General features: G+C 46.7%; 1 protein-coding gene across 1 annotated transcript in view; it reads left to right on the forward strand.

The window, feature by feature from the left end:
* LOC111155144 (beaded filament structural protein 2) overlaps positions 1 to 11,816 on the forward strand; it is a 58,964-nt gene extending 47,148 nt beyond the window's left edge. Inside the window, exons 5-6 of the mRNA XM_022515218.1 lie at positions 4,800 to 4,931; positions 11,592 to 11,816. Of these exons, the coding sequence (XP_022370926.1) occupies positions 4,800 to 4,931; positions 11,592 to 11,816 (357 nt within the window). The remainder of the gene's footprint in view (positions 1 to 4,799; positions 4,932 to 11,591) is intronic.
* Positions 11,817 to 12,222: the final 406 nt, after the last annotated feature.

Here is a 12,222-nt window from a genome sequence, read left to right on the forward strand (position 1 = left end):
CTTCTGCCTTACTCCCAAGCATACTGTTCTTCTTCTTTCCCATCCACTTTCACGTGCACTAACGTGTACATTTAATTTAAATTTTTTTAATTTGCAATTTTTTACCATGTTTCCAAGTGTCTATGTGCTCTCCTGTCCCAGAAATATAGATGGAGTGCAAAGGTGCAGGCTGGCCCCCTGCACAACAAAGCCAAGATTTCAAGTGGGTTTGAAAGTCTGGGGACCAGCATATTTTAATCTCATTACACATCCTAGCAACTGCACTCAGCAACAAAATACAGTCCTACCTTCCTAGACTCAGGTCTAGAATGGCATACCTGCTATTTGGTCTGCGAGGAGAAATCTTGAAGGCATTGGGTGGAAATGGAAACAGAAGTCATTATTAATCAGAAAGCATAACTCTAAAAAGCCATTGGAGAAGGACAAGTAATACTTTTAGGTGAGTTAAAGCAGCAGACTGTCCCCAGATGGAGGGCAAGTACCATTCATAAGCTGATTTGAGAAGGTATTGGGCATGATATAAAATGACACTGAATCCCATAGTGATCAAATTCATTTTTTTCTCTTTCAATCTTAATTAAACTGTATAAGAAAGTTTTCATTGGGTGCTGGTAGGTCATCAACACTTCTTTTATACTCATCCATCTCACCTTTCAACAAAGAGAAAGCAGGCTTTGGGACTCAGCTGCGTGGTGGGCAACATTTGCTCAAATACAATAACATTGGTTTATTTTAATGTCATTAATTTTTCAGCTATTTTTTGTCTATGACCAACAGTTTCACAGTTTTATCTGTTTCCTTAGCAATCTAGAACTTTGTTCCCATGGACCAGGCATCACATGGGAGTTTTAAATGCAGATTCCTGGGCCCATTCAGATCTCCTGAATCATAACCTGTATTTTCCCTAGATCATCCTGATGCACATAAAATTTGAGATCTTGGGGCGCCTGGGTGGCTCAGTGGGTTAAGCCGCTGCCTTCGGCTCGGGTCATGATCCAGGTTCCTGGGATCAAGTCTCGAATCGGGCTCTCTGCTCAGCAGGGAGCCTGCTTCCCCCCTCTTTCTCCATCTGCCCCTCTGCCTGCTTGTGATCTCTCTCTCTGTCAAATAAATAAAATCTTAAAAAAAAAATTGAGATCTTATCTACAGCTTCCATTTTAAACACATTTATTTACAAAGGAAACATGAATCAGTTTAAATAAAAATTGAGTCGGTATTCAGATATGCGAAAAATCATGCTGCTTGTTGAATGTTTGGGAAACACTCCAATCCAGCAATCCAGCAATAATCCCACTCCCCCCAAGATCAGCACGTACCTCTGAATACAGACCTCTCATTGTCTGGGTTGAGAAGAGGGCAGATCACCTGCAGGACTGTGGTGATGGCCTTGACCAGCAGATTTACCCCAGACCCACCTGCCTAAGCTTTGAAATTTGCCTTCAGTGAGACTTGACTTCCACTCATGCCCGCTTCTGACCCAGGGTGTGCTGGTTATCTACTCTCCAAGGACAAATGTAAGCATTGTGTTTATGTGCCAGTCAGATTCGCAATATCATATCAAGGTAACATAGGAGTTTCCGATGATGTGTTCTTTATATAATTTTAGAGATAACCTAAATTTTAGAATAAAATACATACTTTGCTTTTCCATTTGCACCTACACCTTGAGTGTGACTGACTAGCTATCTCTTGCAAAATCTGCCAACTGTTTTTATAATTCTGTCATCGACAATGTCCAAAATCAGATTACAAAATATGCTCAATTATTAATATCTGATTAAGCAAAAAGTCACTCACATCAATGATAAATGAGAATAGGTCCAATATGAATTCTGGTCGCTATTTCCATTGACCTTAATGAGTCCTTTCATCAATGACATTAGTTATTTCTTTGCAAATCAGTAATAGTTTATAAATATTGGAAAGATATTACCTCTAATTTTTTTGCTATTCATAATGTGACAGCTATAGACATGACCCATTTTAAGTTTAATCTGCACTATTAACATTTTCTGCATCCCTTTCTTAAGTCTAGACAGTCAGCGAAACAATTCAAACCCTGATTTGTAGTGTTTGCCAATTTCCATGAGGTAAGAAAAACTCACCACAGCTGATTTCAAACTCCTAACTTGATGTAAATAAGCACAGAGTTTGGAAGAGATGCACAGAAGCTCACCATTAAATGTTATGCCTACCCCACAGGTACCGTCGATATAAATAACTTCGATATAGCACAGATAATGATAAAATGTAAATAAATTAGCAAGTGATGTGTTTGGAGTATTACCATTTTAATATATATTAATTGTAAGTGGATATAATTTAATTTTTAATGATGGCTGTGTTTACCAAGCAGCTTACAGACTTCCTGAAAATTTAACCCTCGGCTCTCGTGAGCTGTCAGGCGTGGGCTCCAGCTGCCGGCTGCCGGCTGTTCCTGGCTGTTCTAACCACCTGCACCTTCCAGCTGCATCTGTCTGCCGGAACCCCGCCTGCCCACCCACACAGCCCACCTGGCCAAGTCCCAACCCCAAAGACAGGGAGAGAAATGGGGTGACCCATCACAGCAAGACTTGACAGACCACGAGGATGTTTTAGAGGGGTCCACCTTCACTTTAGGGAAGACGGCTCTACTTTGGGAGCTCTTTTTTTCTTTAAGATTTTATTCATTTATTTGATGAAGAAAGAGACAGCAAGAGAGGGAATACAAGCAGGGTAAGTGGGAGAAGGAGAAGCAGTTTTCCCACTGAGCAGGGAACCCGACGCGGGGCTCAATCCCAGGATGCTGGGATCATGACCTGACCCGAAGGCAGATGCTTAACGACTGAGCCACCCAGGTACCCCCACTTTTGGGACTCTTGATGAATTGGTGGAAATGAATTGGTGGAAGCAGTGGTTTTCAAAACTGGTTGAGAGTACAGCTCTGGCATGGGCCGCAGCATCTCACAGACCATGCGATCTTGAGAAAATAACTCAGTCTCTCTCTGCCTCGGTTTCCTCATGTAAAATAGGAATAACAATGACACTTGCTTCATAGGTCGTGAAGATTAGCTGAAATAATGGACTTAAGCAGTTGATGGAGTGCTTGGTACAGAATAAGTGCTTAGCACCTGTTATCATTAGTAGTACCCAACCTAGAGTGGTTACAAACTCATTTTTGGCTGATACTACTTGTTACATATAGAAAAGTATATGCAGTCACTATTTGCACGCTTTTAAGGTTCTACAAGTTTCCATATGTATAACCTGTTGGAAGTGTCATAGTGTCTCCTCTCATTGTCATTTGCATTCTGTGGGGAGGGACTAGGGCTCAGAGAGGCTGAATGATGGTCCATGGACACACAGCCATGGGCTGACCAGTCCGAGATGGGCCCACCGCTTCCATTCACCTATAGCTGATCCCAGACCTTTAATGGATGTTTTTGTTAAGCTCTGTCTAGCCCTCACACAGGAAGATGAGCCCTTTGACCCCAGTTTTCTTAGTCAGTTTGACTGGACTATTTTTGCATAACCCTGTAAATAAGTATTCATATGTAGTAAAAATGGTCAATCCAGAACAGGTTTTTTTCTCCCATATCACGGACTTAGAGACGTGCGTCAGCCTGTACCAAAGATGAATGAAGGTGATCTCTAGTTTTTCCCCTTTCTCCAGCAGAGAGAGAAAGAATGACCTATTTCCCCGGAAAGTATGGGAAAGAATCAGACTATGTCCTTGCTGAGGGAGAAACTGCAAAACACAGACCTTCCCCTTGTGTTCACAATTGTGGCCAGACTTGTTTTTACAAGGAAACAGGGACTATCAGATCAAGTTGGATAGTTCCTCATTTGAAGAAGGTGTGAGGCAATTGGCACTGCCTGACAGTATTGGGATGGGTTGGGAGTTCTCTGAAAGGCAATTTGTCAACACCCATCAAAATGACAGATGCATACCCTTTGACTCAGCAGTCCCACTTCGGGGATTTACCCCACAGAGATACTCCCACGTGTGGAAAATGAGGGTTGTAGGTAATTCTTTACACCATTGTTTGTAACAGGCAAAGACTGGAAACAATCTAAGTGCTCCTCAGTGCAGGGCTTCTAGATAATTCTGTACTTCCAAACAAGGCAATACTCTGGAGCCATTAAAAAGAATGTAATTGATTTATATATATTGGTAGAGAATATTTTCTAGGATATATTAAGTACCAAAGCAAGTAGAGGATGATTATATATATTTACTTATAAATGTATGAAATAATTGGGGGGTGGGGTGCCTGGGTGGCTTAGTTGGTTAAGCAACTGCCTTCAGCTCAGGTCATGATCCTGGAGTCTCGGGATCGAGTCCTGCATCGGGCTTCCTGCTCATCGGGGGAGTCTGCTTCTCCCTCTGACCACCCCCTTTTGTGCTCTCTCTCTTCAAGCAAGCAAGAAAGAAAGAATATAACGGATAGATAGATGTAGATATCGTGTGTGTGTGTGTGTGTGTGTGTGTGTGTGTGTGTATAATTTCTGGAAAGAGGTATAAGAAACTGGAAGGAAGAGAACTGGGTAATTAAGGCACAGGGACAAAAGGAGACTTTCTCCCACAAATCCTCCAAAAAAAGATTTCGAATTTTATTCTATTTGTATGCACTATATGTTCAAACTCAATAAATGCTTGTATGCAAATCAGGAAGGGTGCCCGTGGAAAAAGAGGGATTTTTCAATCGGCCAGCCGTTTGAGTTAGAGGCTGTGGAGTGGGTCCTGGGAAGGGCAGAGGGAAAGTGGGCTTCGGGCTGTCCACGCACCCCTGCTCACGTGGAGACCTGCCCCTTCCCAGCAACAGGCAGAGATGGCCCGCATGGCGCAGACCCAGGAAGAGAAGCTGGCCGCTGCCCTCAGGCTGGAGCTACACAACACTTCGTGCCAGGTCCAGAGCCTCCAGGTGGAGACAGAATCCCTGCGGGCCCTGGTGAGTGGGCTGGGAAGAGCCCTGGCATTTCTTATGTCAATTTTACTCTCAACTATTGCACTAGTCATCTGGGTTAGAGTTCACAAGAGTCTTGAGGCCCCCAAAGGGTCAGCTGATACCGAATCACAACCAGTATAGTGAAGGCTGTTAGTGCCCCACCAGAATACACAACACCAGGCCACTGCTGAGAGTGTTGGCCGCTCACATCCACAGATGTCCCACTTCTCCAGAGAATTGGCCTCAGCCAAACAGTGGACACCTGGCCTGGGCGGTTAGGCCCACCCCCTCTAGCCCTCAGCCAATGACTGGCTGACGTGGGGTTTAAAAGCCCAGACCACTGGCTTCTGAGTGGAATGGGTTTTGCCCTGTACTTTACCCTGGCAGTCTCCCTGTGGGATCAGGCTGTACCAGACTCCAACTGATACTTCCCCCTGGCTTAGCGCCTTCCTCTGTCCTATCCTGCTTTCCTTGCTCCCCTTTCCTTGAGAGCAACCCCTTAACTCTTTACATGTACCAAGATCCCTGGCTCAGGCTCTGCTTCTGGGAAAGCCAAATTAAGACTAGGAAGCTCCTCAGACTCACTGGGATTTGTGGGAAGGTCTCTTGCATTATTTATTATTAATAATAATTAAAATAATTATTAATAATACAGCAATTTACCCTCTGCTTTCCAGGGTGAACTGAAGTTCTATTAGGGTACTAAGCCTACAGCTCCTCCTTGATGGCCCCTGTGGGGGGGGCCCATGTGTACCAATTTGAACCACAAGCATTTTGTCCACACTGCAGTTCATGAGGGGGATGGTTCATGTAATTCTTATGCAGCTGAGGTGGTCTGGACTCTACCAAGGCCCAAGGAGCTCCTGTTTCTCATCAGCTTCAAGCCTTGGGGGAAGTTCCAATACTATTGCTAGTGCCCCTTTCTTCTACCACTCCCCCTAAACCCTCCTCATCTCAATCTTGCCACCCAAATCCATTCCATCACCAAACCAGCAGCCCCACCTCCCAATGCAGTCTTAGCCTACCATTAAGTTAGCTCAAGGACTTATTCTAGTTGGTTCCCTCAGAAACAACATTTTCACTACCCATGGTCAAGATCATTCCATCAACCCTGAGTTCCCCTCCTTCATGTGTCTTCCATTCCCTTGGGTCCATCATCCTCTGGATAACAAAGTCACATGATACCCAGTCAGCTCAGGAAGATGCTGTCTTGCCACAGCACAGCACATGACACACATCTCACTGCCACAGCTCTCCCTCACATTCTGTGATGGGATTGGGGTCACTGCAAGGGGATGTGAGAAAAGGATCAGAGGTGAGAAAAATCAGGAAACTATAGCCTAAAGCAATGCCATTTTAGTTGTTTTTTTAATTGTCTGAAAGACAATTGCATTATTTACTCAGAGTTATGTGAATTTATGCTCATCTGTTTTATTCCCTTGCCCTAACCCTTGATCCTAATATTAGGGGTGCTGCCTTTTCCCCAAGTCGCTTTAAACAAGTATAAGGGGGCTGCCATTTATTCCCCAGATGTCTTTGTGACTGCCAAAACTCCACTCTTCCATAACAGAAAGTGCCAGGCAAAACGCTGGTGACACACACTGAAGCCCACATCATCAGAAAAGCCTGGATGAATTGCACCTGAGGGGAGGCAGCCCATCACTCAACACACATTCCACACATATACTTGCTCCAGCTGTGTGCTGAGCCCTCCATGAGGAAGGTCCCAGGGACGCAACCATGAAGTGAATGGTTCCCATCCTCTAGAAGCTCATAACCACATTGGGTTCAGCCAAATGACCGAACACAGAAGAGGGTACTGTGCTCCCCAGAGCGGTTGCTCCTAGCAGCCTCCATTCTCAGCAAGCTCCAGCCTGCCCTCACCTCTGTCCCTCAGCAGATGCTGTCACCCTCACCATTCTGCAGGTAGGATTAAGGTCCCCAAACACGAGATCCTCTGTCTTCTGTTTCCAACCTCTGTTTCCAAAATACCTCTGAAGTTTTATCCCCTCTCTCCTCCCTTCAGTAAATTTCCCCTGTCCACTGTTGCCCCATGTGGGGCATTTCTCTATCTACTGTCCTTTCCTGCATTTTCAGTGTCCCTCCCTCCACTGGGATTGCCTGGGGGTAAAATAGAAAGATTCCTTTTCCAGACCTTCTAGCACCCCCAGTGCTTGGGCTTCATTTACAGACCAGCCCGGTTTCCACAGGAAGGGAAATGCCCAGAACCACCCTTTGGGGTGGGGGGTCTCCTACACTTGAGCCCTTGGACATGTTCTTCCCATGGCTGCATGGAGACCCCTCCCCTCAACTCTGCCCACCCCTACCTGTCTTCACACCCTTGGTACAAGTGAGGTAGAAGATATGCAAGTGCTACACACAGTGAAAAGCCTAGATCCTGACTCCCACAGGTGGGGTGACCTCTCCACTTGCCACCCACTCGCTTTCACAGCCCTGTGGTTCACATGGTTCTACCAGCTCATCCACCAACATCACATCAACTCCTTGAGGACAGAGACCATGTCTCATTTGTTTCATGTCCCCAAAGCCCTTGATGAGGGTCCAGAATGTCATTTCTTCAAAGTGATACTAATAGTAAGGAGAGCATGCTTGCATGCATTCTCTCATCGGACACTCATAGAGACACTGAGAAGTGTGGTGACTGACAACCCATTTTGCAGAAGAGCAAACTGTGATTCAGGGGTTTCCCCATGAACATGAGTAACAAGTAGGAGAGCCAAGCCCTTCTGGCTCAATTGCGCTTCTAGACCACAGCAGGCCTCTGGAATTGGGGATTGGCCCTCACCCTGGAATCTGGAATCTTGACTCCTCTACTTATTAGCGGAGTGATGCCTCTAAGATTCTGTTTTCTCACTTGCGAAGTGAGGATTTATCATATGTATCTATCGGGTTAGTGGCTTAAGGCAACAGTAAAAAATGTGTTCATTCAGTCTGCAATTTAGGTGGAGTCCAGCAGAGACAGCTGCGGCCTCTGCTGGGGCCAGCCCTTCCAAGAATGGTGGCTTCCGCTCACATATGTGGGGCCTCAGCTGTGCATCTCTTTTTCTTCCTCCATGGGGCCTCTCCAGGTGGCTAGCCGTGACTTCCTCAAATCATGGCAGTCGTGTAGTCAGACTACTGCTCTGGCATCCAGCTTCCCTCAGAGCACCAGCACAGAAGCTACCAGGTCTCTTACCACCTGGCCTGAAAAATCCCTGAATATCACCTATACAGAACTCCGTTGGTCTAAGCAGTCAAAGGCCATCCCAGATCCCACAGGAAGGGAAAGAAACTCCACCTCTTGACGAGGCAGTGGCAAGGCCACCTAGAGAAAGAACACATGGGATGGAGACAGGGATTGCATCTGCCTTTGGAAATGTGCTCTGTCACTGGACCCACCAGTATTTGCCTCATAAAGTCATGGGGATGATGACTTACGAAACAGCACAGGTCAAGCCCTTAGCACAGTGCCTGGTACAGAGTGAGCAGTCAATAACTGGTATCTATTACTGCCTACCGTTGTAAAATTATTATTATAACCACTGAAATAGTAATCCCAGGTTGGCATCAACCAATCACCTCACTCAAACCCCATCGTCCTGACTACCGGAACAAATCAGAAGAAAATTCACACCCCAACCAGGAGGGACGTAGGAGTAGTGACATGCTGGCTGTGCTTGGGACCCAGGACAGGCCGCCTCTGTCCCCTGTGAGCTAGTAGATCAGAGCTCTGGTCACTGGGCCTTCCAGTCGAGGATAGGAGCCCAGACAGCCGGAAGGAGGAGCACACCTTCCTGCAGCTTTCAGACATAGCTCAGTCCATCCAGCACACCTGTTATCCTGTGCAGGTCAGAGCAACCTGCACACACACAAGGCCCCCACAGCTCATCTAAGCCTCAGACAGGTGAGCTGGCAGCACTGGCTGTCCCCTTGGCCAGCAAGGCCCTCTTTGTATTGGCAACCAGGCACCAGTAATGGTGCTTAAAGCCTACTGAGCTCTGTGTTCTGTCAACTCAAATCAGGAATGGAGTTCAAGGCCAGAAATCACACAAGGTCACTATTTTTACTTTATGGAGGGCTTAGCAATTCAAGGAAGTCCCTTCAAATCTCCAGAAACTGGGGAATAAGTATGCTTCTGTGACCTGGGTTTGCTTGCCGGTGTTGTGCTACTGTGGGGGCTGGAGTGGGGAGATGGGCAGCAGTGGCCTGATTGCCATCGCTCGAGCCCAAGCGTCTCTGTGAGAACCAGGTGAGGATGTCAGGGACTTAGGTGGGAAGAAGCTGGACTGAGACACTAAGGATGGGATGGAAGAGACAGATGACCTCTGACAGGCATTTGCACAAACATATGTTGGGCACTGGGTCCTAAGTCATCAGAGCAAACTTCAGGCCGAATGGAGAAGTCACCTGTGAACATGGAGCAAAAACTAGACAGATGATCCAAACATGATTCCACGAAAGATCTTTCCAAACAACAGGTGTTATAGGTACAACATCAACACTAAACACTACAAGGAATTTCCTGATGAGCAAAGTGGGAAAACCCGGAGAGTTTGGAACGAGTGATTCTCAAAGCGCAGGTGGCCATTTCCACATCTTCTTTGCCATAGAGGGGTTTTCAGCTCTCACCAAAATAATAACCCTAGGCCAGATACTGATCTAGATTTATTTTCTCCTAGTCACATTTTTGCCACCTGTAAATCTATCTAGGATGGGAATCTGACTCAATATTCTTATGTCTTATGGAATTAAAATGGTTTAAATAAGGTGATATGGTAGCCCCTGCTTAACAGGAGCCATGATTCAAGATGGCATCATGACCAAAAAGCGTCCATTTCAACCACAGTAACCCAAAAGGTATGAAAAATCTCCTAGGAGGCAAGGTACAGAAAGTTGTTTTAATGAGATTTTATCTCAATTTGAAAAGGTATTTATCTGTTATGTGTTATGTAAAAATCCAGATGCTAAATTGTAGGTGTACCATGATTACAACTATTAAAAATGTTAAAGATAGATGCACACAGCTTTTTAAATGTGTTTGTTGGTCAGCCCTACAGTCTGCAGGGCTTGCTATATGAGAAAATGAGGTTTCCTGTCTAATGGGGAGACAGGTAGAGCAATAAGTGTAACCATAATACAAATATTGTCATCCTGGGCAACACACCCAGATGAGCACCTACTCTGTGCCAGCCCCTGTCTTACCATGAGAGTTACGAAACTTCCTTTCATCTCTGAAGAGCTCACTGTCTGGTAGAGGAAACATGCCCCTAAGCAGCTCAGCCCACTCTGACAAGTTTAAGGGCATGCATGTACTTGGGCAGCCATGGAAAGCCAGAGGAGGGGTCCCTAACCCAGCCTGGTGGGGGGAAAGGGCAAGAGACTATCAAGGAAGAAGGAAGCCTTCCTGGGGGAGGTGACCACCAAGCTTGGACTTGGGGATGAATAGGAATGATCCAGGTGAGAAGGAAGGGGAGATACAAATCCAGATTTGGACTTTCGACAAAGCACAGTTATTGCTGTGTAGAGAATGCAGGGGTAGCAGGAACTAGAGACCAAGAGATGAGTTGCAAGCTACTGAGCTTACCCCCGGGGAGCAGTGATAAGCATCCATCCTGGGCACTGGTGGCGGGGGGGGGGGGGGGGGGGGGGCACAGAAGTTAAAACTTTCCAGAATACATAAGAGGCAGGACTCCGTGATGACTGGATTGCGGAGGGGAGGAAGATGAGGGACATGCCTTTCCCTTGTTTCTAGTCCATGTGAACTCACCAGCGGAAGCACAGGAGAGGCAGACAGGTTCAGAAAGAAGTCAGTGGCTCCACTGTGGATACGTTGATTTGAAGTGCCCATGACTTGTATATATTTCCAGGAAGAAACTCAGAAGCAGGTTTATGCTGGGGGGAGACATCTGTCCTGGAAACATCAATGCAGGAGTCATCGGGAGGGAGACAACTAAAGTCATGTGTGGCAAAGACCAACCAACACAGGCCCAGGAAGCAGAGCTCAGAGAGAACAGGCTCAAGATGGGGCCTTGGGGAGCCCACAGTGAAGGGGCAGATAGGGGAAGAAGCATTAGCCAAAGTGTGCTACTAACACACTGAAGAAAACACTGTCGAGTGTGCAACGGCCAGAGACATTCATTCGAACTCTGGCAATCTGGCCAAGAGTGTCGGAGAAGAGGGCATTTTAGCTGAATGATGGATGTGGTTTCAGCAGTGGAGGAGGAAAGGGCCCCGCAGGGAGTGAGGAATCATGAGCAGAAAGGCCCAGAGGCAGTTCAGAGAGCAAGATTTCTTTGAAAAAAACACCTGCAAACTGTCTCTCCTGTGTGTGTCAGTTTCTCACATTTTTTCTCTCGTTATCTTTCACACTCTTTCATTCTGTCTCATCAGTACACTTCATCGTTCTCCCTCTCCTTTCCCTCTTGGCTGTCTTCCTCCCACACCCCCTCAGCAGAAGAATCTGTGAATGAGACCAAACAAGAGTTTGGCCTCCGACCTCTGGAGGCGGAGTCATCGCTTCCCTCTCCAACCCAGCCAGGCCCTCGTCCTTGGAGTTAATGGACGGCCCAGGCCCAGCGTAGCCCCTCGCGCAGCTCTGCCCAGCTCCCTCCTCAAGGGCCCTGCGTGTGGCCTCGGGTGTGGACCGCGTTCTCTCTTTGGCAGAAACGAGGCCTGGAGAACACTTTGCACGACGCCAAGCACTGGCACGACATCGAGCTCCAGAACCTGGGCGCTGTGGTGAGCCGGCTGGAGGCAGAGCTCAGGGAGATGCGCTCTGAGGCCGAACAGCAGCAGCAGGCTCGCGAGCATCTGCTGGCACACAAGGCGCAGCTGCAGAGGGACGTGGCGTCCTACCACGCCCTGCTGGACAGGGAGGAGAGCGGGTAAGCCTCTCGCCGCCCCTCATTCCTGTGACACGTATACATACCCATAGGTTTGAAATTAAAAGTTCATTAAACCCTAGCAATTAAGGTAAGGAGAAATCACCCTCAAACTCCCCAACACACACACACTCCCACAGCCTGTGTCCTTGCAGGAATTTTTTTTTTTCAAATTTTTTAAATTTAAATTCAATTAATTGACATATAATGTATTATTGGTTTCAGAGGTGGAGGTCAGTGATTCATCCGTCTTAAATAACACCCTGTGCTCATTACATCACGTGCCCTCGTTAATGTCTGTCACCCGGTTACCCCATCCCCCACCACCCTACCCTCCAGCAGCCCTCAGTTTTTTTCCTGTGATTAAGAGTCTCTTTTGGTTTGTCTTCCTCTCTGGTTTTGTCCTGTTTTAC

This window comes from Enhydra lutris, unplaced genomic scaffold (genome assembly GCF_002288905.1).
Source record: "Enhydra lutris kenyoni isolate GAN:26980312 unplaced genomic scaffold, ASM228890v2 scaffoldscaffold39, whole genome shotgun sequence".
Lineage (NCBI taxonomy): Eukaryota > Metazoa > Chordata > Mammalia > Carnivora > Mustelidae > Enhydra > Enhydra lutris.